Here is a 26,226-nt window from a genome sequence, read left to right as displayed (position 1 = left end):
TTAAGTATTCTTCTCATAAAGGATCTCAACACAAAAGCATAAAAAAACATCAATAATATATGTAAATGCATGTTTTTAAAACAACTTGACAGCTGTACAGTTGTTCAACGCAATAAAGGTCAATTTGTACCTGATCTGACAGACGTCATTTAATGTCAAGCACTCCCCTAGAATAAAGATAAGAAATTACAGTATTGTTTTTTATTTAATCTGCAGATAGTGGCGTAAATAGATAATTTTGTATTCCACTCGCTTGAGTAAAAGTAGCAATACAAGTAATGGCGTTATTATAAGAACTATGAGCTCAAAGTTTAAAAAATAGAAGCACTCCCTATGCATGACGGCCCTAGCATTTAATAGCATGAAACAGAAAATACTCAAAGTGCCTTCAAGGTTGTCGTACAGCAGATCAAAAAGATCAACGTCCTGATCTCTTAACAATGGTCGCTCTAAACTTTATTAACGTAGGAGTGATGACATGTGACAGAGGAGTGAGATCAGAGAGGAGAAACTCGGTTCTGTCTCTCCTTCCAGCTCAGCTCACACGTAATTGAATGAAACAAAAGCATGGAGAAACACTGTCATCATTATTATTATTGAGGTGAAAGAGAATCGTTTTCTCACCTGGACGTCACATTTAACAGCCACTGTATCTGGGCCTTTCTTGTCCACGCACATCCATCGCTAATGAGTTTATGAAGCCATTTACAGGACGGTCCCGAGCGGCCTCCCCCTGTCACCTTGCTGCTTGTCCTCAGGTCTCATTACTGGGACCTGCTGGCCCTCACCTTGACTATGAATGGGAGTCCAGTAAAATGTCAGGTATGCTCCGTCTGGCTCCAATACACACTCAGCCTCTGCTGTGTGTGTATTTGTGCGTGGTTGTGTCGGTTCTTCTTTAGCGGCATGACGAGTTGTGACTGAAACACCTGCCCTGAAGCTGCTGGGAGAAAAAAATGCACACTGACTGTCATTTGCATCAGATGTGTACTTGATACAGAAAGACATCAACACAGACATCTATTCTTGTCAGTTTAGATGAGAATGAAGCAAGTTACCCTTTTCCAATGAAGAATAATTCACTGTGTATAGGATTCATTTGATATTTCACTTTAATGGACATTGATTACTCACTAATGAGCTTCCTGTCTGGGGATCTGTTGATGGCTCACCAGCAGCCTCTAAAACAGGTCTAAACATGCACTCCTGTCCAAGCTAAACTGCATACTTTACAAACACTCTTTGCATATTAAGTATATAAAGTATATAAAGCGGGGATTTCTGTTCATATGATTAAAGAGTTTGTGGCGTTGTATTTAAATCATATTTTAATGTACCAATGTTGAATACAATTTATTTATATATATATATATATATATATATATATATATATATATATATATATATATATATATATATATATATATATATATATATATATATATTTAGAGTAAACCAAAATCAAGTCTCAAGTCCTGTCAAACTTTGATCCAATGCAAACCATTTTGCTGATAACAAGATGTGTAAATATGGTGTTTTATTGACCTGAAACCAAAATTAAACATGTTAGGCATTCATGAAACCTGGCTAGTACTCTCTTAGTTCATTTACAATAATTTCGTGATGTGACCAAACCAAAACTTGGGACTTGAATAGGTTTAATTTCAAGCCTCATGAGTCCTTTTAACGTGAATCCAAATTGATGAAGCTCTTTTAATAGCTGGCTGCCAATTAATAATTCCCTCCTCGGTCACACTTTGTCGTGTGTATGTGAGTGAATCCACAATACAGCTAAAGAAATCATGATAAAAGTGAGCCTCCTCTCTCTCTTTAAAACCAGGTACATTATCACCATCAGCTTAATGGTCAAAATGTGAAATGAACTGACTAATTCCAGCATTGATGCAGCGTCGCTATGCAGATTCTGTGTGTTTTCCATTTACACGTGTGGCAAAAGGGAGGACCTCCGGTCATCCGCCACTCCGTTCTCCCGCTAAGCAGCCGTTAGCATTAGCATCGACACCAGCGCTGTGAAGCGCTACTGTACGAGCTGCTCTCCCCGGGGCCTGATAGGAGCCACTTAGTTCCAGAGTCCTCCAGCCTCTCACAGAAAAGGCCGTCCATGTCATTACCAACTTAATGAAGGATTAACTTTCTCCCTGAAAAGTATTTGTTGACTGTCCCGTCCTGAGAATGGAGGACGTGTGTATTCGACTTGTCTGACGCTCCATACAGCCACTAACTCCACTGAGCTGATGATAAACCGTGATTACTGCAGTAAAGACAGAGTTTAATGAGTAAAAATGAACTAAAATCAATATTTTTTCCATATCAGAAGTAGCGATACTTGCTACATGGCTCTAATTTGAGCTAATTGGCAAATGTTAGCATGCCAACATGCTCAACTAAGATGTTAGCACGTTGTAGCAGCCTCACCGAGCTGCTAGCACGGTCGTAGACGCTAAGTGTTGGTGCATTTGCAGGACTTAAGTTGTACGATTTTATCGAAAGCAGCTTGTTTCCTTCTTCGGATTCATACTCTGCTGTTTCTCAGCCAGCGCAGAGGATTGTTGGAAGTTCAGAACCAGAAAGGTTTTTACATGGAATCCGATATTTTGGTTACGTGCAGGGACGAAAGGTGACTTTTCATTCCTTTTGCCAGGCGAAGAGTCGTCAAAATGTTAACATTTAAAGCACAAGTTCAATATTTTGTGGAATATGCGTTTCCGCTGAGTTGCATCATGCATTATGAGCATAACGCCACAGCCGAGCAAGGTGCAAACAGCCGAGGAGTTCTTCTTCTTCACAAAGCCGTCTTTTGCAATTGTAGCTCAATATGTATATTACAGATTGATTTCAATCTTTTTATTTAACTCTGAAGAAAGAAAACCAGTAAGCACATTTCAAACAAAATGTCAAAGTCTAACATTTTACGTGATATTTCTCTTTTCCATGTCTCTGCAATGCACATGCATAAACATGTTTAGCATTTAATGGTTTGATTCTTCATCGTATGCAAGAGTTCATCGTGCATTTCAAACTGAAACATGTGTGTCAGTGTATTGTCAGACCATGTCAAAGGTCAAAGGTCGGAGGCATTTCATTAATCATTTGGTAGAAAGTTAATACGTTCTCACACTGTAGCTCTTCCATTTTAGTCTCTTTTTTTCTCAAAGTAACATGCCCATCGGTTTCTTCATTAATGCATCAAATGTGAACGTCTTGTGGACATTTCACATGTTTCTGATTTGTGGAGCTTCTTTATGAAACCAATCATTGTCGTGTTTTAAAGGGGCCCCTTCCCAGGTGCTTTGAGGGCTCTGTGGTGACCCCCCCTCCCTCTCCTCCTTCAACCCCCTCAACCCTCTTTAATGGAGGTGAGAATTGGCGGGTTGGACTTTAACACTTGACCTCTGTTTACACTTCCTGTGGGTGTCAAGGCTTGTCCATAAAGCGCCGCTCGCAGGACTCTGCTGCATTGAGACAGAGAGCGGCCGAGCACCCCGGCGCTGCGAGCTGAATGCACTGCTGCTCCTGGGCTGTGATTATTAGGACAGGCCATTTCCTCTCTTCACATTCTCTGTTTGCTTATATTACTGCCACACTTCCTCGACCCCCCACGCACACACACCTCCTCGGGCCTTTTATAGGAAAATGATGACAAACCTGCATATTCAACCTGCCCGTTGTTCTCAGCTTCAGTCTGGTCTGTAAAGAGGATTTAATGGATGTTTTCACTCAGAGATGGAGAGAGCCGTTTCTTTTACATGACTTAGACTCGTTAGTTTGTGTACTGGTGATGATTCTCTCTATAAAGGGTCATAAATCTAAAATGACCACAGTTACTGATTGTTTTGTCTACAACAGTCCAAAACCAAAGCAGCAAACTTTTGAGATTTGAGACACATTTTCTGTTCATTCATCAAAAGACATAAGACAAAAAAAAGTTGTAAAATATTCAGACAAAACATCTCTTTAATACTAAAATGTGTCTAATCTTTTAAGTAAATTAGTTTGTCTGGACACCTCTGTTTCTTCTACTAACAGAAAAACACAATTTAGTTGTATTGACCGTTGCTCAGGCTCAAGTAAATAAAGGAAAAATGTCAGATGGTTGTAAAGCAACAACACCACTACAACACAACAACACCACAACACCGGTCTCCAGGTTGCAGTCTTGTATTTGTTGGACCCATCCACCTGCCGTGATAGTTGGCTAGTGAGTATTTGGGGCAGCAGGACGATGTGGTGGGACTGAGTTAGATGAAGCTTCAGTGTGTGTGTTCCTGGTAATGAAGGAACATTTCACTCAGCGAAAAAGTGAGGCTCATAGATGTGTTTGTAATGGAGTTCAAGGCTCAGAGGAAGAAGACTTGGTAGTACATTCTGTGCTTAAGAAAACTTTGAAATATCTCCAGTCTGACTCTTAAATGTTTGTATAAAGTGTGGATAGTTTTAAATGAAGATTTATCTTTTAGAAAAAAAGATATAAAGCAGCATTTACAAGCATCAGACAACCACAAGTTGGTTAGTTTTAGTTTTCTAAACGTATGGGAATACCGAATACAGAATATGTGTTTTAGTGGTTGCTCCTCCCTGTACTGATGTAGGTTTACTGTCATCGCACCTTTGGTTGTTGTCCATTGTGTGTGTCCACGTAACTCTGAGCTGAAGCAGCAGATCAAAGCAGCGGTCGCCATAGAGAAACTCCAAACAAAGACAGATACGCTGCAATGCCGGGCCGCGATGGACTCTGAGTGTTTGGAGAGACAATTAGTGCAGACAGCCCAGCTAAAGGCGCATTGCACCTCACTTCCTCGTCCTTTAACGTATGCAACAAGCGAGGGACACCGTGGCTAATTTAGTGTTTTTAAAAGAGCTGACTGAACACTTCAAACAAGACCACACACACACAGGAGGACAGGTGGACCGCAGAGCTGATGAACATCTGGGGACATCTGGTGGAGGAGAGAGGAAGAGGCTTCAAGTGAGGAAAACCCTGAACAAGCAATTTGTCCCATTGTTTTATGTCTTTATAAAGAGATGCTCACATATTTGTTAATTGACCAAAACTATTCTAATAATAAATTAAAATCATATAAAATCAACAATTGCAAATATCAAATATAAAGCAAACATAAAGCAATAAAAAACAAGTACAGAGCTAAAAAAAAATCTAATAGAAAGAACAAAATGTGCAAGTAAAAAGGACCAATATGCACAAAAACACAGATTACACACGATTTTGGATTAAATATCAATACATCAGTAGATTGCTCTGGAGTGAATGGGATTAAAAAAGAGAGCTGAATTAACTTGTTTCACTGCAGATGGTCATCATTAATCACATCAGCGCTTTTCCTGCTTTAACATCATTAAAAAGACAAATTAATGTTCACAATCTCATCAGTTTCTGGTGAACATTATTAGATTATTCTGACACATACCACTTTTCAATTACACGGATGTTTGATTGCCTTTGTTAATGTAAATCATTTGTATGAATAAGAGGAGATGAGGACTGATTGGGTATGAACGCATTCAGAACAGTATTCACACTGCCCCCATGTGGCCATTATGCAGAACAGCATGAATCAGAATCACCTTTATAAAAGTTACTTCCACAGAAATATAACTAACATCTAGAGTCAAACACAACTTAGATTATATGTACACAAGTAGTGAGACAAAATGTGTTTTCATAAATATTATTTAAATATACTGAAAACGCACCAGGAAGCAATAATATATTATAAAGATGTCAATGTTTTGTATTTACAGCATGTAGGATTTATATTTACAGTGACAGATATGTACATAACAAAAATACACCACCCTGTCATGTATTTTGTTTTGCTGCACAATATTTAATTAATCAATATTTTATATTTATTGTTGTGTATTTCCACTTTGACATGGTTGATGCTGCCTATTGCTACATATCTTTAATGCTCCGATAGATCTAATAACTGCACATTATAAGATTTATAGGCCATTTCTGGTCAGGAAACATTGTCTTAGATTTCTGTTAAAAATGCATTTGAATTAATTAATTAGAATGCATTTTTATAATGGACCTATAAGCTTCTTGCTATTTATTCATAAACACATACACATCTCTAAATAGCTGTGTAATTCTTCAAGAGTCCTCTGGATGGGGTTCTTACCTTCTTTAGTGAGAAAAAAAGGAAAAGAAAGCACCACCATTGTTGCAGTCCAGAATCAGTTGTAGTCCTAATTTTGACTGTTCCCCGCCTGCAGTCCCACAGATGACCAGCAGGTGGCACCATGCTGCAGATAAACCGTTGATCAAGGCTCTCTGGCAGCTGCTGTCACGTATCACACGTGTGGATTGAATAGTCTGAGATATGAATGCATTAGTGTTGAAAAGGAACAAATATCAAAAGGCATTTAATTTGTATTGTGAAGGTAGACGTTTTGACAATTCACCACCTCTTTTAAACTTCCTAATGCATTTTATCTGGAAATATTGTGGGAAATATGAATTTCACTTCAAGTATTCCCTCTTATGAACAGCAGCGAGCTTTCAAGAGCCTCAAATTAAATTAACCCTTACAATCAGAATCGGCCGACAGTCTATCTTTACAGCTTAAGGATGATTTTAAATGTGATTTAATTTATTTAACACATACATAGCGGAATCATAGAACAACACGTTTATGCTTCATGGCCTTGGAGATTAAGAAGAGACTCTAAACATGTGTGATGTTTAATGACCGCTAGACGCTTTTATGAAAGTGGTTCATCTTGTCGAAAGATGCTAAAAAGACAAAGAGGTGGTGCAGTGTTTCAGGCGGTGGGTGCACAATGAAATATGATGATGAGGTCGTGTTTGATCGTAACTAACTCAGGAAATGAGTTTCATCTTAACGCCCTGAGGAGCCGTTCTCTGACCTTAAACGCTCCGCTGAGGGACTCGCTTACAAATTGGCTGTAAAGCATAAAATTACAGCTGACTGTCCTCTGAACAGGATGTTTAACCCCTGCAGGGAAGAATGACATCCCTCCCCCCAATTAATACAGTATTAATAAAGAATCAATCAATCGGGACAATATATTCAAGGCTTGCTAATTCGAGTTTATGCACATTTAATGACGTTACCTTTTGATACTTGTTGAACTTATTCACTTTTAATCCCTGACCTCATCCATGATTAATAACTCTCTGTCTGATCCTTTTTTTAAATGAGACCCCCGCTCAGCCTGTGACAGATGGGCAGCCCAACCGCTGCCAACTGCTTTCCATGCAATATTCAAGATGTATGTAACACATACACACACACACACACACACACACACACACACACACACACACACACACACACACACACACACACACACACACACACACACACACACATGCATGTGTGCCCATCACTCTTATTAGAAGGCAGACAAAGGGCAAGTGTCACTGCCACGAGGGCGTATTTCTGGACTGATAATAACTCTTTTCTATTAGTTCATCAGTAAAATAGTGACACACAAATCATTAACATATGAAGAGCAGGCGGATATAATAGAGTGAGACTGAGTTAAAGTCAGTGTGTCAGGCATTAATCTGCAAACATCTAAATAAATATGAACTAAGTCTCAAAATAAAAACAATTGATAAAGTTTTAAGTGTCATTAAAACTTTAGCCCAATCTCACTGGACATTGTTATTACTATTTATATGTAAATAAAGTGCATGTTTTCGTCCATATGTGACAAAAAACTGTTGCAAAAGTATATAAATCAATATATAGATGAGTAATTATGATGGTGGACAAACACATCAGATACATTAACACTTAATAACGTCCTCATATGCACTTAAGATTACATTAAAATATGTTATACATGCTAAAAAAAGGGTGTGTAAATAAAATGAATGTCACAATTATTTCCCATAAATTTCCACATGTAGTCTGTGCTGATCATGAAACTGTAACTTTAACCGCGACGAAAGAGTTTGATCCCCCGACACACACATAGCTGCATTAAGATCATCTAATTAAAGGCTTTCAGCAGACGAGCGTATTTACACACATTCTCACACTGAGCCTGTGTTTCGTTTCTCCAGCATCAACAGGCGGACACTTAACAAGCACAAATGCACCGAACCCCTGTCTCACATTTGTAAATTGGTCGCAGAGCGAGCAGGCGGAGACACATATGAACCGAGAGGAGACAACTCAACAGTCTGTGGAGCTTAAATCTCTGTGAATTAGCAGATTAAAGTTGATTTGATTTAAGTAGCCCAAAATCACAAACTTGCCTCAAGTGAGTCTTTAAAGAGATATGTTTGTCTACATGTCCTGCGTTAATGTGGCATCAGTTTTCTATTTTTCATGTGTTTCCTCGTGTCTACACATCCAGCTTCTGTGAGATGTCTGTATTAACAGGTTTGAAAACCCATATTTCTTTGTGTTCATATTTATATCTTCATCATTATAGAAACTGGGTCAACTTCACCCAGAAACAATGGGCTGGGTTATTGACCCAAACCAAACAATGGTTATATTGACCGAGCGCAGTGGTGGAAGACGTACTCAGATCGTTACTTAAGTAAAAGTACAAATACCACTGTAAAAAGAAAAAGTGAAAGTATGTAATTATAATCAGGAAAATGTACTTACAGAATAAAAAGTAAGAGGACTCAATGCAGAAAAATGGCCGCTGTAAGTGGTATACATTTATAAATTGTATCATTGGATTATTAGTTCTCATGTTAATGGTTAAGCAGCATTATATATACATCACAGTTCACTGTTGTAGTTGATTAAGTTAAGGATCTTTTTAACTACTTTATTTAAGACTGCAACTATTTTCAATACGGATTAATATCTTACTTTGAGAAATAATGTTTTTCTTTGTTTTCATTTGATAAAAGAAGCTGAACAAGAACTTTGTCTCAACTTAATGGCCGAAAAATTGACAAAATGGCAATTTCATTGAGATATTGTTGTGATTTAAGAATAGGCAGCTTTTGGATGCTTCTCATCTCATCACCACATCACATGAAAATCAACTCAAAGCCTCTTCAGAATGCCTCTGAACTCCCAACACCTCCTCCTTCCTTTCTTTAACCCCCACATACATGCAGCACAGCACAGTCTTCAGCCCCTCCTCATCTTTTGTCTCCCTTTCCCCCCCAGAATTCCTGGCCAGAGGCTCGAGCCTTCTCCCTTCGTGCGGTAGTCCATCTGTCGGCGGCCGGGCCTCCTCCGCCAGCAGATGTCTGCTTCCTCGTCCTGAGCCTGGAGGTGTGGGGAGGGGTGGTAAGTGGTTGACCGGTGGAGGGGTGACCTTTACCAGGGGAGAGTCTGCATTGACACTAGTGGGGACAATACGAGGGAACAATGGTATGGATGAACACCAGGGAGGAGGCGTGTGGGGGGTGCGGGTCGGGGGGGCAGTGGCTGACTGACTGAGCGTCTCCATGCAAACGTGCATTCACTCCTCTCTGAAAGGAGTGTGGAGATGTAGAGCAGAAGAAGTCTGTGTGGTTACATATTCAACTTGCTTCACTACAACAGCACCGTGGAAAAGGTGCAATATTTGCCGCCCATGCTTACTCAAGTTAAATGTTAAGTCATGTATTTCTCAAAACCAAAAGCTGGAATGAAAGTCAGATACTTCACCCAGACTAGGATATACTATCTAATAATGCTACACTGGGTGTTATCAACTTTGCAGTGGCGACGCTCCCTCCTGTCTTTGCTTTACTCTACTGACGAGAAACACAACGTTTAGGCAGCATATCTGCATCGGCTCAGTTTGCTCATGCTTATCTTGAAAAGCCTCTTATCAGAAAAATCTGCCGGAGGGAAACTAGAAATCCTGTGCTAAGGCAATAAAAGAATGAAGCAGCTGGGGTTGCATGTTTCTAGGTCTTGTATTGAACGGGAGCTACAGGTGTCGTAGTTATTCTCCTTCTAGTCGAGAGTTAGCTGAGAAGATTGATACCACTCTGGTGTCTGTGAGCTAAATGTAAAGCCACAGCCAGCAGGACATTAGCTTTGCTTAGTTCAGCACAAAGAGCAGAAGCAGAGAGAAAACATTTACATTGCCTGCTAGAGTAATTACCACATCGAGTGTACACAAACAGAAATAGAAAACAAATGAATAAGTTGTGGTTATACGGAAGGCTGAGTGAAATAGAGAACTGAAAGTAACTCCAAACTAAATTGACTGCACCACGTCTATCTAACTGTATATTGAAACGTCTTAGTTTTGACGACACGTTGAATCATGTTGGAATACTTTTGATATTATTGCCGGTCTTCTTTCATCTGGGCGTCCTCACAGATTAGTATTTATTTACTCCTTTGACCCTCGAGGGTCAGAGAGGGCTTAAGTTGATGCTGCTGTGGTCAGCCAAACTATTTGTTTGAACTTTGATTTAGCGAAAAACAGAGCTCATCCTGGGTTACACAGGAGAGGAAGATAGACTACTTTTATGGCAAGAATACTGAAAGATTTTGTTGTAAATATTGTGAAACTGATAGCAGATTGTTGGTGTTGGTCTTGGATGTGCTGCCGACAGTAACTAAAAGGTCACACAGCTGAGAGAGGAAACGCATAATAACCGGCTGCTGAGGAATGACGTCGGGAGACATTTTTCCTGTCAGCAGGCTGCCATGTTAATCAAGCAGAGCGCGGTGCGTCATCCACATGTGTCCACGTGACAGTCTGGATGCTCTGCAATGTAGCTGCCACTCAGTTTGGGTCAACGGCCTGTTTGAACCAGTGTCAGTGTGAATGCTGCTTCTTTCATTCACAGATAGGACAAAATGCAAACGCACTATTAAGTGACCACTCAACTGCTCTTTGACCGCTCTCCCATCGGCATCCTGCACTGAGAGTTTTAGCTCAGTTGTCCCTCTCTAACCCAGTGGTGGAAAGTACTGTTACTCAAATACTGCGCTGCAGTAAAACTTTGATGTACTTGTGTAGTTTTAGAGGTATAGTTAGTGATTAAGATTTTGCAGCTCTAACTAATGCATGTGCTTTTTCAAGCATTGAAGTACATTTATCTGATAATACTTCTTTACTTTCATTCAATCATGTTGCTCGTATTTTTACACTCTGTTGCATCTGGACAACTTGAAACTAATGATCTTTGCGTTTTGAATGTGTTTTCAAAGCTGCTATATTCTAAGTTGTGTGTAAATTGTTTCATTATTTTTGGTTTTAGTGGAGAGTTGATGTCAATTGAGGGTCTAAACTATGTAGACAACAAGAATACATTGTGAGACTCTGAATACTTGTTTCCTTTTGGCTTTCAAAGAAAAGTCTCCAAGAGACTTCTCACCCACAACACTATCTAAGGCAGCTAGTGTGTGTGTGTGTGTGTGTCTGTGTGTGTTTTTTGTAAAACCCTCCCTCCCTCGAAGCTACTCACAGCTGTAAATGGACAGCTTGAAAGACGCTCAGATTGTTGAGTATTGAGTCCGTCCGTGAGGAAGAATCCAGCATGAGTGTCCCAATTACAGGTTACCTCAGTGCAACACAACAAACTGCCCGCAGATAGCCGCACACTCTGTGTTTACCTGTGACAGGAATACAGATAAGACGGGCTCTATCATTTACACAGTGCAGTAATAAACTTTATCCAGGGAGCACCTTTCATTGCACCCTTTACAAACGTTTATAAAATGATGATGATTGGTTCTACTTTCTGTTTGGTGCTTGTTTGGGCTTGTTGGTAAAGCTATTGCTCTCCCTTATTTTTTAAGGAAGGAAGTTCTTAAAAAGAAGATCCCTTTCTTGCTGACACGGTTCTGTACACGTGATACTGGAGACGAGGCCAAGTTAAGAGTTTCAGACAAAACAATACAGAGATCAGAAAGATAAAACAATGCTGGTGGGAAAAAATGGTCCCAAAGTCCAAACTAACGTTGTCAGATGTGGTTCTGACCATCCAAACATATTATGGTCCTATTATATAAAACTGGGAAAAGCAACAAATTGCACAATGGATAAACTGGAGCCTAACTATTTATTTGAGTTATGCAGAAAACATTACAATCGATGATCTAAATTGTTGATATATTTTCGGTCAACTGGTAATCAAATTAGTTGCATCTATGCCAGAGTTCTCAAATTACTCTGTTCATAGTTTTATTTTTCCTTTTAAAGAACTCTGAGGTGATGATTGCAAGATAAACTCTGTCAAATATGTTGAAAAAGTTTGCCCAGAATGCCTTTGTACATAATAAAGCATATTAATGAGACAGTAAGTGAAGAAATACATGCGTAAGTTAGTTATCTTTGACACTTGTTTAGTATTTTATGGTCGCTTCAACAGATTGTGAATCTTGCCTCCTTTTTATATGTCTGTTGGTGTGAGCTTCTGTAAAGAGGAAATCGGTCAGTGCGGGTTTGGTGGGAACAGAAGCTGTCGGGGGGTTTGCAGAGGTTTTTATTTGGGATGAGTCTGTGCCCCCAACCCCCTCTTGCCTCTTCTCAGATGTGGGGTGTGGAGCCCGGAGTCCCAGGCCTGTGCTTGTACCTCTCCAGGGAAGTTCATTAAACTTCATTTACATTGCTGATGCAAATCAGGCAGATACTTTGGTTCCTCCGCAAGCCAAAGCTCGGTACACCCCCGTGCTTACAGCTCCAGGTAGAAAAGAAACTAAAAGACCTTCCCATTGGAGTACAAGAGCAGTGGTGTTGTCCTAAAATGGGTGCTGCTGGCATGATAAGTTATCAGATTCTGAGTGACATATAAGTGCACGTTTAGCATCGTAAATACAGCTAGGATTGTGCATGAGAAACCGGGACTCCTCGTGGAAGAATTTGAATCAAACACACAGTTGCAGAACACTGCATAAACCTCAGGTGAGGTGTTTTTTTGTACTTTTTCACATCTGTCTGGTTGTGTCAGTTTGAACGGCCCCAGCAGTCTGGTTGAACTAGTTACAGGCATGTCTGTGTCTGTTTGTCAGCAATGTTACGTTCAACTTTATATAGATGACTTTTGGCTCCCGTTTGCAGAGGGACTACTGTTTTAACCATTCAAAATGGAGTCCTGAAGAGCAGCAAGATGCAAAGAAACAACCACAAATACACTGAAACTAAGTTTGCTTATAAAAACACATGTCCCATGCTTTGAGTGAATGGAAACCAGAAGCAGTGATGATGATGATGACGATGATATTGTTTCCTTCTTTAAATGAAAACACATTTGTGACTTTTTATGACTCCGGTTGCTACATTTCTCACATTAGAGACATGGAGTGGACATGAAATTGTTGCATCTTCTGCCCTGTGTCCATTCTGTCTCCCCCAGTTAGAAACACTTATACATTTGACAGGATTAAAGAGAGAAGAAGAATGCGTGCTCTAGTGCGACAGAAAGAACAAAAAAGAAGTAGTAGTAGAAAACTGATTTGTCACTTTGTGTGGGAGGCGTATGCGCACAATGTGTTACTGTGTTTTACCGAATGTTGCATCTATCTATCTATCTATCTATCTATCTATCTATCTATCTATCTATCTATCTATCTATCTATCTATCTATCTATCTATCTATCTATCTATCTAACTATCTACTGTAAGAATTATGCAACAAATTTTAAGCTGATTTCAGCTTGCATGTGTGACCTCAGTTTAGATGAATTGCTGGTGCTTGTGAACTTATGTCATGTCCTTATTTAACTTGCAATGCAGCCATTTTGTAATTGAAAAGCTCTGTCCTGTTTTAATCATCACATTCCAAATCTTACTCTACGTTTACTCAATTGAAATGTATTTAATGTTCAAAAAGCAGATATATGTATCAGTAATATACGTATATCTGTAATCTACTATCGTAGATTCACTCTTAAAGAAAAATGGAGCCCACAGTTGAGAGTCGAGAACAAAAGACATCTGAGAGTAAAGATGAAAATGTTCAAGGATTGTGTCACATCCTCTGTCCTCTCCCCATCCGGTGAGAGGACAACAGCGCAGACTCGTTCGGCGCTCTGATTGGTTCGCCCGATGTAACAACAGCGCTGATTGGCTGAAGGATTGCCGCTCCAGAGCTTCTATTTTGAACATAAATACGAGCTGCTGCAGCTTTTTTTTCTTCTCAGAAACCAGGGGCTGTCAGAGAGAGCGAGAGGGTACGCTGTGCTGCAGCTCTCTGACGCACACAACAGCTATGAGGCTTTAGTCATTTGCGGGACCGAAACAAATTTTTACTCCACGCGGAACCAACCGAGTCACTTCAAGGCGGTGTTTCGGATCTTTGAAAAATGTTTTCTTAGTTTGTTGCTAGCTTCCGGGTTAGCTTGAAGTTTGGACCGTCCTGCTAATTTGTCCCCCTCTCCAAAGCCCTACATTCAAACTAAATCTTCCACACAGCAATACCGTCTGCGGGATTTTAGACAAATTGGACGACTAAAGATGGAGTCTGACGATGTCTTTGTCTGCGGCAGTCCTGTTAACACCGTTTTGAATCGGAGGCCCGATGGGATCCCCGGGCTTTCCTCGCCCTCTCTGCCCGAGTTGAGCACAAAGACCACGCACTGCAAAGACCTGTTCTCCCGCGGACCCGCCACGGTGTTGTCTCCTGTCACCAATCTGGCTCTGGACATGAACAACTTGGCTGTACTCGGAAGGTATTTTAACATTTCTACGTGTTATGTCTTCTACTTGTGTACTTTAACTACAGCTGCTGTTTTCTTCATTGGATGAATCTTAATGTATTCCTATTTTGCACACCAGTTTGGTTTAATGTTCACATCACTGATGCCTGTGTTGATACTTTCCCCTACAAACAGCCTCTGTGATACCCCGAAAAGGAGAAAGCATGCACCCCTGGAGAAGGTTCCCTCCTTTGCTTCTGACGTCTCATCTGATGCTGGTGAGCCCTCTAAAAGACCTATTGTCTGTGTTAATTGATGCTGTTAGGACTGATGCCCAAAGGCCTAATGCAAATCTATTGCATCTCCTGTTGTAGTCATGTCCTGGAGATGTGATTATTCTAAATGGTTGGAGGTTTTTTTTGGGTACAGAAAATGTTTTTAACTATTGTGTTCATTTAAAAAAAAAAACTAAATCAAAACATTGCCTCTTCTCAATCAGGAGGACGTGCTACTTTTTCTTTGTCTCACATGTTTAACTAAATATATGTATTGTTATGTGAAGCTGTTTGAAAGTGTCCCTATGGGCTTTAGGAAACTAATGATTTTTCACTTTCATGAAAGATGGATTAAACGATGATAAAACATAATTGTAGCACCAATACATGCAGTTGCACCCTACTCAAGTTACTGTTGCATTTCTATTAAGTATTCAGCTCTAATCCATCGGTATTTATCTGGCCGTTGATGCCACTTTACCACCTGATGCGGATATTGACCTGTGACACAAATCTCCTCCTTTAGGCCTCGGCATGGATCCCCCCAGTCCCATGGATGCTGTTGAAATGGACGACACGTAAGTAGAACTGTCCTCGTCATGTCTGTTCTAATCAATCAGCCCGTGAGCTGTGCCTCTCTGCTTACCCAGACACCACCTCCCCCACCGCCACCCTGCCGCTTGGGCTCAGCTGAGCCAAGCACCATTTCTCATCTGTAGGATTATTGTTTCTACCGTTGGCTTTAAGAGGACGGCGTCATTCATTTTTTTCTAAGAAGATTAACTGATAAGGACATGTGATCTTAACTTTCCTTAAACTGGCAATCTGTCAGATTTAAGTCCTGGTTAACGGCATACATTATATTTGAGTGCAAACTGTAGACTTGTGCTCTGAGTTTTGCAGGCAGGAGTCTTTTTGTTGATACATGAGCTTCAAGTTTTTCTACATGGTGTAGAGTTCAGTTATTTTGTGTGTAAAAAAAAAAAAAAAAATTCAGACAAACCATTTAGCAGCATTTTTTTTCTCCATGAATGTAACCACATACACCCAAATATATAAATAACAAATATTGCAATACTTTCATCGGTGGGCCATTGGCCTGATCACCATTGTGTGGCCTCCATCGACAATTAGTGACTTCACTGATGTTACTATAAATGAGAAGCTTTACGTTTGCTTGGAACGTGCCGGTCCACCTTGTTATCTTGGCCAGTTTGTCAGCACATCTTCGGTCTGCTAATCTTGGGTGGCCCCTTCTTCTTAACTCTGAACTGGGTGAGTCTCTGCAGACATCTGCCGCTGCCTGATGTGAGACTTCCTTTACAGCAGCATTTGGTCCTCAAGACCTCATTCACCTCCAGCTCAGTTGCTAGGAGTTTTCCAGGTTGGGGGAGGACATGCCCCGCTCTTGGGTTTAATGATGGCCCACTCCCCCCTCTGGGCTTTGGCACACTCTTCCTATGCACTGTTATATCAATAGGAATAGAGGGGCTGGAGTTTCTTCTGCGTCGGGGCCATAGAAATGAGGGCACCCCCAGAGAACTGCCCTCCCTTCCCCTGGTCTGCATTGAATGGGACACGCTCTCTCCTCGACAAACAAAAGCCTCTTGCAGAAAAGGGGATGGCGGTGTTGGCTCCAGCAGGCATATGGTAGATTAGCTGATCTCTGCATCCCTTCTCCGCCCCCCCTCACCCACACACACACACACACCGAGTGCTCCGCTCATTTAGCATACAGGTGGGCATTACTCCAATCCAGAGACCACCTCTCGGCTCTATGCATTCAACCAACTTCCTCTCTCTCCCAACCGTTCCTCTCTTTCCAAATAGAGCTCCAGATTCTTTGTCTTTGCAGTTTAAGAGCACAAGGTGTTCCTCAACCGCCAATGAAGGCTGTCCGGCCTCTTCAGCAGGTTTTATTATACGGACATGTTGCTTTTAGTTTGGGCTGGAATCCCTGACAGAAAAGTAAATGTCAATTAGACTTTTAAAACTTAAAGATTACCAAACAAATGTTTCGAAGGAGCTTTTTTTTTTTTTACATTTTAGTATAAATGATTAATCAATTGATCGTTGGTTCTATTTTTTTTCTATTTTGCTTTCTTGTACCATATTGGTTGTTATCTGTTTTTTTATTTTGCATATTTTTTTTCAGCTTTTCAAACCTTTTTCCATTTTTTCCATTCCAGATTTGAAAAGGCCATTCAACAGTCGAGCAGAGTTGTCAACGAGTAAGTTGCTTTATTGTCAATTAACTGAAATTTTTATTGCCTCATTATTTGAACAGCCCCTCATTATTTGAACAGCCCGCCTTTTTGGTTTGTATTCACCTCGATGCTTCCTCTGTCTATCAATTATAGGAGGATGCCAATTAGAAGAATCAACTCATTGCCAGTAAGGACATTTTTTACTTTTTTACATCTCTGCATGTCTTATTTGAATTCGTCTAAACGTTGGCTGATGTTCAGGGCAGGCCGACGCTGTGTTAATGTGTCTGTCAATCGTCTATAAATCACACAAAAGGGACTTCTAAAAGAATCCCAACTGACTTTTAAGCCTCACAATAAAATAAACATCACGCTGTGAATTTGTCTTGAGGGCAGGTTTTCATATTTAATGAGTTTTAAACATTTTCCAACGTAATCTCACAACAGGACCGCTTGTTTAGAGTTGCTGAGTCTTTTCTGATCCTTCTTCTCTCCTTCAGCTCCAGCTCCAGAGTTACAGTCCGTCTCAGAAAGGACCGGAAACAGATTCCCACCGCTATGGAATATTCGGACAGCCACCTTCCCACATGACGGCCTCCACTTCTCAGCACCACAACAAGGAAAACATGCCGGAGGTCAGTGACGCATCACAGATAGAGTAGTGACCATAGAACTTCATGTAATGTAATACTCAAACGGATTTGTTGCCATGGAAAAGGCATTGCATTGTTCGTCTTTAAAGTTTGGCCAATCCTTATGCCACTAAGTTATTATTGGAATAATAACTATCAATAATCTGGTGTTTTTGAAACAATTTAACCCAAATACAGGACAAGATTATTTAGTTTGTTTATGGTGCGTATGGATAATGCGTTTCTGTAGCTCGGCAACAGATTAGTAGACATTCAGTTTTTAAAGGGTTTGCTGTCACATACGTTCACTTTTTCTCTTCTTCTCAGGAGGGCTTTGAATTTAAGAAACCAACCAAGCCAGTGTCGCGGTGTCGCGTGCGCTCCTTCAACGGCAGCCAGGCCAAGGATGCGTTTGCCCGCCGGCCCAGCTCCGCGCCCGCCCTCATGGTAACTTGAACTGGTGATGAATGAACGTTTTAGATTTGTGCACTCCGCCCGCTCCTGGAAAGACGCTAACGCACCTCCATCTTCCTTGTCGTCCAGTTTTTGTCGCCTCCTCCGATCCAGCAGCTTGACTTCTACAGCTCCAGCCCCATATTTCTGAGGCGCTCCTCCCCTCCCTCCTCTCCAAACGACGACGAGGACGACGGCTTCCTGGACAATCTGGACGACAACATGGAGGTGAGACTCGGTCACTCACGGCGTCGTGATCCATCGGTTAAATGGATTTCTGTCCAGAACATCACACTTTTATTTTCCCTGTTGACTCACTATTTGTTTCTTGTCGCCTGCAGAACGACGCTGGGATGCCGATGGGAATGGCCAGCTTGCTCACTGCCCCGCTGGTCACCGACAGTTCAGGAGAAGACTCTGTAAGTTTGTCTAGTAGGAAACGAAGGCTTCAGCAGAAGTTTGCATTATTGTTCTATATGATGATGTAAATGTTGCCCCATGCTGTTTCACATCACATGAATCTAGGAGATGAAACTCTTACTTTTGCCCTTTTAAACATTGTGCCACTTTTTTTTTTTTTAAAGGAAAGCCCACGTGTTGATCATAGTGTATTTATTACGCTAACAAACTATGAATGGATGATTTGAGTTTGATCATTTTGCTCTCCCTCAGCCTGTGATTCGATGCCGGCCACGCAGCCTGTTCCGCTCCCCCTCCATGCCCAGCCCGCTCCCGTCCCGGATCTGCGCCAAGCGCCCCGACTGCCCCGGAGACGAAAACACGCCGGTCCGGGTGAAGAGGCGCCGCAGCGTGGCAGGAACACAGGTCACCGTCGTGGAACAGAACCCTGAATCCCCAAGACTGGTGAGTCCTCCTCACTGCCGGCCGTGGGATCAGTATCTCTACCGCGTGGTGTAAACACTTTCATGAATGAATCCAGTGTGGACTTAATGGGGATCTTCAATATCCGAGGAAGTTGTACTTGCTTCTCATTTCATTCACATATTAGTTAATCTTGCCTGTAGACATTAGTTAGTTACTGGAGACCAATATCTAGTATTAATCAGGACTCTAGTCACTCACTGAAATGCAGAATAGTTTGACAAAAGCTCAAGCCTGAATGTCCAGGGTGGAATCCGATCCGCTACCTCCTTAGCGAAGGTGGAGGAATGGCTTCCGAAACCTCCGACGAGGCCGACTGGCTATTGTCGTCGGCTCTGCAGAATATCTCAAATTACCCAATTTTCTCCCGTACTGCCGCTAACGCTTTCCCTCGCCTCCCTTCCAGGCCTGCTCGCTGCTCCAGAGGTCCAAGTCCTTCTGCCAGACAGACATTGAGAAGCTGCTGGACGGCGACGGCAGTTCAAGTGAGCTTATAGGAGATTTCACTAAGGTGAGGAAGTCACTACTGCGTTTGTTACCCTGTTAACGTGACAGTGTGAATTAACTCGTCTGATCCAATTTTCTTTTGTGTCTTTCAGCCTTTTGTACTGCCCACAGTGGATGGCAAACATCAAGACCTCAAGTACATTAACCCGGACACGGTGAGTGGAGTCGTTCGGAGCCAATGGCACAAATATTCAGTGTTTTGTCAGCATACTTTTTTGCCATATATGTAAATTATAATGTGTTCTTTGTGGTTTTACAGATGGTTGCAGCACTGTCCGGCAAGTTCAATCATCTAGTCGAGCAAGTTATTGTCATGGACTGCCGCTACCCCTACGAGTTTGACGGGGGACACATCAAGGTGAGAGGGAGTCTCCTTTTATTTGTTTATAAATGTCTAAAATATTTTTTTGCATTTTAACAAGTCACTGCCGGAAATATAATACTTGAGTGTGAAAGTATTTCTCTCAAGTAATTGTTTTTTAAAATAATGGAGCACTGTCTGTAAGCAGAGTTTGCCTCAAGTTAAACGAGTTCCTCCATGAATTTTTTATTTTTGAAATGAATTAAGTGTTCGTCTTTGTCGTCTCAGGGCGCTCTGAACCTGCACCAGGAGGACCAGGTGGAGGACTTCCTCCTCAAAGCGCCCATCTTCCCGTCCTGCCCGGACAAACGCGTCGTCATCATCTTCCACTGCGAGTTCTCGTCGGAGCGCGGCCCTCGAATGTCCCGGTTCGTCCGCGAGCGAGACCGCGCCGTCAACGAGTATCCCAACCTCCACTACCCCGAGCTCTACATCCTCAAGGGCGGATACAAAGACTTCTTCCCTGACTTCCAGGTAGGTTTCGCATCAGGTTCCTGTGCGAGCCACTCGAACGTAAGCCTGTTGTTCTGTTGTTGACGGATCAATCTCGCCACAGGGCCCCTTCGATTCCTGATAGTCACTGAGTTAGATATGGTCAGCTCAACAATTATTGGCAATGAAATTAGAGGCGACCCTGTGCTGGTTAAGTGGGGAGTAAATCATGTAGATGAGCCTTATCAATAGAAGAAGTAGCAAAAGATTGAACTCAAGAATCACGTTTTCCTGTTTGGTGACTGATTCCTAATCATGTGTGATTGACAGGTCAGGCTTTTAATGTTTTTCGGCTTTTTAAAGAGGTATGACATTGGAAGTCTATTCTAGACCTTGGGGTTGGTATTTTTAATCAAACTGGCTCATGTCAAGGTCCACTTACTAGCTTTTTCTTTAAAAAAAAAAAAAGTGACTTTAAGCGTCTGCTCCAATTGGATGTACAGAAAAAAACTTGTGAATTCACCTTATTTATTGATTAGAGATGATTGTCATGTCGTTGTGGTTTGCATGAAACCCCCGTCAGTGCTTTGAACTCGTCTCGCTCTCTTCCCCCGCAGAATCAATGTGAACCTCAGTCCTACCGGCCCATGCACCACGAGGACTTCAAGGAGGACCTGAGGAAGTTCCGCCTCAAGAGCCGCACCTGGGCCGGGGAGCGCAGCAAGAGAGACATGTACAGCCGACTGAAGAAGCTTTGAGCGCCTCCTCGTCCTCCCACCTGCCACTAAAACACACTGCCCCCACCCTCACCCCCACTCGCCCTCCCTTCTGAACTCCTCTCAGAGCCCGAGGCCTCACCCCACCAACGAGGAACCTTTTTTGGGATTGCGCCATCAGAAGGGGATTTTTATAAAGTCCCTAAAAGTTTCATTTAACTATAGCAAAGTTAGTTATTTATGCAAATTGAATGAGGGGAAAGAATGAACGCTTGACCCAAAGTGGTCGCCGAGGTGCAGTGAACAGATTTGAGCAGCAATGTGATCGTTTTTAAAAACCACTTGGACCTACTGCCTGTTTTACCTTTTTGATACGATGCTGGCGTTTGCAACACAAATCACTGCCAGATTGCAATATTTCAAAACCAAACCACACTGCCAGTCTGAAGTGTGTCTTTCTGTCTCCTCACTGGATATTTTTTTTTATCTTGCATGTGTCTTGATGTCTCACCTTTTTATCTAAGCACTTAATACCTTGAAGTGGTGAGTTGCTTTTTTTTTTTTTGATACTGCTTTTATATATATTTTTTAATGAATTGTGTTTACCCCCATTTAGACATTGATCTGTTGAAAGTATGCCTTTCTTTAGGTGTCCCAAAATGCAAATTAGCTATTTTAATGACAATTTGTACAGTTTGAAATGAATGCAGAGGTTGTTTTTTTTTTTTTTTCTTGATCATTTGCAATATTTGGTAACTTTTTTTTCTTTCTTTTTCTCTCACTCCGAAGATGCCAAAGCAAAAACATACTACCTGTTAACTTCGCAGTGAGATTTTTCTGATGCTGCAGGTCGGCAAGTGTGAGGAGTTTCGATCTTTCTATCGTTTTGCTTTGATTCTTTTTTTAATTTTACTTTCAGAGACAACATGTCTTCCCCTCTACAGAGCTAATGATGTCAGTTCATAACGACTGGGGTGGTTTAAATATTTTGGTGCAGGCTTGTGGGGGAGCTGCTGAAATAAAGAGCCAATGTGTGTTCAAATGTCATGTGCAGGATCTTTTCTTTTTAATTTCAGGAATCCAGTCAGGTTTGGGGGCAAACACTTTTAATTCCTCAAAAGCAGTACACACAAACTTCCAACATATTTGTAATTTCACACTTCAAAGAAGAATTAATCCTTTTATACATCTGCTACAGACTCATCTTTCCATATTGGGCTCGAGGCTTGTGTTTGTTGGATAACTGCAAAGTAAAGCCAGGGCTGTGGTTTTGAAACTCCTCCATTTGTAGAGTTTACTACAGTGACTGTCACAAGTACAAAATGTCTGTAGCTTGCTGGCTTCTTCCTAAAATGCTGCGATGCAATCCCTCATGTTTGCACCACTACATCTGTCTTGCAGTGACTGATTCATGACTAAAATCCTTATGTCCTGCTAACTTGAATAAACTCTTTATAATGCTGGGTATATATGGGAGAAACAGGCCTTTTTATTTAAAATAAGTTGATCACTTGACATATACAAGCTTGTCACTTGCACGCCAGCTGTACAATTCGGTCCACGATCAGGATTTAAGGCACGTCTATTTGATTCTAGGTTGTAAACCTACAAACAGGATCAACGCAGAGTAGACTTCCTGCTTTAGGACACTAAGAATAGCACATCTGCCGTTTTGTTTGGTCTTCTCCTCTGCGGGGCGAGCGCACACAGAGCAGTTCCTGTTATTTCAAATTCTCCCTCTCTGGCCGACCTTGGGAGTGGCCTCTCTGCCGCAGCACGTGCCCGCGCATACATACACACATTCCTGTATGCGGAGGGAGGGAGGCTTTGTGAGGACGGCGCCTGGCCGCCAGCCGCTCCCCTGACATGTCCTGACAGGAGGGAAGGAGAAGTCAGCGGCAGCTCCCGCTGTAAGCACGTGACCGCTCTGACGGAGCGTTGTAAAAGCATTACTCCCTCCCTTCTGGCAGTTTGCCAAAGTTTGAAATCAGGCAGTTTCCCATCGGCCATGTGGGTGTGTGGGCCGGCCTTCATGTGCATTCCACAGATCTAAAGACTTATTTACAGCAAACACGGTTCGTAGCCAACAAGTGTTGTGCAACTCAACTGAAGATGCTTTAACTCTTCTCTAAACGCCTGGAAGTGTCAGAGGGAGAGATCTCCGTGATCTTAACATGTATTTGTCAACGAGCCTTTTCCCTGCAAATCAAAGCGGCGACCTTTGTCTGAGCGGGACAACTCATCGGGCAGTTGCCGACGTTTAAGGGGCCTCGCACCTCACGAGGCATACATAAAGCAACACTTGCAAGAGCCTCACGGGACCAGCTTAGGTTTCCACTTCAACAGTAGGTTTTAAAATGTAGATGAGCGCTTGGCAGGGCTCTGAAAAGAAACGAGCCAGATTTTACAGCGAAGCCGTCCAATTAGGAGCTGGAGGCTCCACAAAGAAATGCAAAACACTGGTAATGGGTGCTTTTTCTGACTCGCTTTCTCATGTGTACATTCAGTAAATCTAAAATCATCATATATGAAATGAAAGCAAAAGATTGTTTTTTTGTGATTGTGTAATGAGAAGCCAAACTGTTTCGTCTTGTTCTTTGCTCAGTTCATTGGTAACAGGTTGACTTATTTGCTTAAATTTGACAATTAAATCTGTAGCCGTCTGATAAATGTGGTCAAAGGAGCAGTACAACATTTTAGGAAATAAACTAATTTGCATTCCTGCTGAGAGTTGGATGAGAAAATTTATGCTAATCTTGTATAAAGTCAATTAGCAGCAGTTAGCTTAGCTTAATTTACCTTCGAGAACCTAAACTTTATTTTCTGAAGATTAAACAAACAAGATATAATGTGGTAATCGGAGACGCTGGTTTTGTTGCCTGAGGACAGAGAACAGTTTCCCTGTTTGTACTCCCTATGCTAAGCTAGCACACATTAATGAGAATGGTTTCTATCAGCTCCTCTTAACCCTCGAAGAAGAAAGCAAATAAGCAAATTTTCACAAACGTTGAGCCCTCCCTGTATTTCATATTTTGACTTGAGGCTGACGATTCACTTGCTTAAATTAAAGGGTTGGTATCTGGTGTAGACGGGGGTTAGCATCGTGGTTAGCATAGGGTGCCAGTTCTCCCTGTAGTGAAATACAAAACCATCTGCATCTCCATCTAAAGCAACAACCCCCTGCAGAGTTGTCCTCAAAAACTAGCCCACCCTTCCCATCCCCATGTCTGCTTCGTTGAGTCCACCTCTCTACCTCAGGCCTGTCCTGTTCCACGCGTCTGTCCAGGCCTGTCCTGTTCAATCAAAGGTGGCCTCACACGAAGCTGCAGCCCGAGTGTCACCTTCTCACCCCCTGTTTGCTCTGACCCGTTGACATTGACAGTAAACTGACGAACCTGGCCTGTGAAACAGGGTTCTCACAACCTGGCGAGGGCGGCGAAACGCAGAGCGCAACACTGTGGTTTCAAAGGGAAGGGTGGAGCGGTGTGTGTGTGTGTGTGTGTGTGTGTGGGGGGGGGGTTTGAAGATTAAAAGCCATTTGCAGTGTTTGGTGCCGGTGTTTCTGCTCCCTGCACATCCTCTGCAGGCTAAGACGATTTCACAATGAGTTCAGGATGTTTTCATTTCCCCCTGCTGAGAGTGCAAAAAGATATTGTAGTCGCACGCTGTTGTCTTTAGCTTCCTTTTTTTTTTTAAACTCGCAGGCTGTCATTGGTCCTCCACTTCGCCCACATCCTGTTGTTCTTATTCAGCTGGTTTGTTGCATCAGGGGGGAACTGTGACTCACAGTTAAAAAACACTGAAACTTCCTCCACCCTTTTTTGTTTTTAGAGGTGTTCCCAGAGCAACTGCACAACCGCCAATGCTTCCTGATTTTTGGAAATCTGATCCCCAACATGCCCATGCTGCAGTGAAAATCCACTGTTGTGGAAATCTGGCTTTACTTTCACTTTGACTTTTCACACTGATTGTGGTTGATCATTTACCTGCAGAGATCCTCTCCTTTAATCACCTGCAAAGCACTCTGGGCTAATTATTACACAAGCGTGGGTGTTGCAGAGGTACTTGTAAATCCACACCTTTTCTGATGAAGAGCGTCACACAGCTCAACTGAACACAGTGTTTGGGCTTACTGGTCAGTTTGCTAATCAAACCCCACCCTGATCTAAAGTAGGAGAGAGTTTGTATGGGTAATATGAAGCATGAATGGAAATTTATCTGTTAATCTCTGAGACAGAGAGACATTTCTTTCCCTAAAGCTATTGATTTAAGTATGCGCTGCTGATCAGCTGTAAAAAAAACACGTAAATAGAAATAACACAAGCAGAGCAGAATGTCAGAACAGGAAGATTTTAATCCCACAAAAATATGAAATCCCACAAACGAAAAGAACCATCGTATCCTCAGGTCTTGTTCCAGCGTGTCTCAGTCTCAGCAGCACATCTATGCAGGGCAGAGGGCGAGGAGGTTAACAGGACAGTGGAGTGAATGTCTTCTTTCTTTTCTTCCCCCTGACACACACACACTCACACATGCACACACACACACAGCAGGCGCCTCTCAGAGTAAAGAAGCGTGACCAGCAGCAGCTGTTGGATTAACAGCTGCCTCTGTTTGTCTTCTGAGACCCCCGAAACAACCTCTGGCGTGATCTCTCACTCAGCCCTCCTTCTCCTGTTTTAATCCACATCTACACAACGCTACACACTTGCTCACCCTGGACAGATCGCCAGTTTATCACAGGGCACATATAGAGACAGACAACCATTCACGCTCACATTCACACCTATACAGAGTTAATTGGAGACATTTAGAGTCTCCAATTAAACTGAGATGTGGGAGGAAGCCGGAGAACCTGGAGTGAACCCACGGGGCCACAGGGAGACACCACACAGAAGGTGTATATATATATATATATATATATATATATATATATATATATATATATATATATATATATATATATATATATATATATATACACACACACACAAAAATATATATACAAAATAATATACCTAACATGAAACATGATTCATTATATTATGAATATCATATACCATGATGTAATATAACATAATATATTATATAACATATAATTACAATATTATAATATAATGCGAGCGCCATCCGGTGGATCAAACAACGCATAGCAACGGTTACCCTGAGCGGTCAGCTGACC

General features: G+C 41.8%; 1 protein-coding gene across 2 annotated transcripts in view; it reads left to right on the top strand.

The window, feature by feature from the left end:
• The window catches only part of cdc25b (cell division cycle 25B), a 37,354-nt gene extending 15,263 nt beyond the window's left edge, over positions 1–22,091 (top strand). Inside the window, exons 1-16 of one of the 2 annotated variants that reach the window (XM_068580486.1) lie at positions 9,159–9,281; positions 14,430–14,612; positions 14,775–14,857; positions 15,381–15,432; positions 17,044–17,085; positions 17,215–17,248; positions 17,562–17,696; positions 18,021–18,140; positions 18,237–18,374; positions 18,488–18,565; positions 18,819–19,010; positions 19,435–19,539; positions 19,628–19,690; positions 19,795–19,893; positions 20,125–20,370; positions 20,946–22,091. In XM_068580486.1, coding sequence (XP_068436587.1) covers positions 14,587–14,612; positions 14,775–14,857; positions 15,381–15,432; positions 17,044–17,085; positions 17,215–17,248; positions 17,562–17,696; positions 18,021–18,140; positions 18,237–18,374; positions 18,488–18,565; positions 18,819–19,010; positions 19,435–19,539; positions 19,628–19,690; positions 19,795–19,893; positions 20,125–20,370; positions 20,946–21,086 — 1,554 coding nt within the window. In that variant the 5' untranslated portion in view covers positions 9,159–9,281; positions 14,430–14,586 and the 3' untranslated portion in view covers positions 21,087–22,091. Of the gene's footprint in view, positions 1–9,158; positions 9,282–14,429; positions 14,613–14,774; positions 14,858–15,380; positions 15,433–17,043; positions 17,086–17,214; positions 17,249–17,561; positions 17,697–18,020; positions 18,141–18,236; positions 18,375–18,487; positions 18,566–18,818; positions 19,011–19,434; positions 19,540–19,627; positions 19,691–19,794; positions 19,894–20,124; positions 20,371–20,945 lie in introns of those variants that run through there. The other variant, XM_068580485.1, reaches the window with a different exon arrangement.
• Positions 22,092–26,226: the final 4,135 nt, after the last annotated feature.

Source organism: Clinocottus analis, unplaced genomic scaffold, assembly GCF_023055335.1.
Source record: "Clinocottus analis isolate CAN_PGR_092001 unplaced genomic scaffold, fCliAna1.0.p SCAF_17, whole genome shotgun sequence".
In the NCBI taxonomy this organism is placed as follows: domain Eukaryota; kingdom Metazoa; phylum Chordata; class Actinopteri; order Perciformes; family Cottidae; genus Clinocottus; species Clinocottus analis.
The sequence above is the reverse complement of the archived record's forward strand: the minus strand, read 5'-3'. Positions and strand labels throughout refer to the sequence as shown.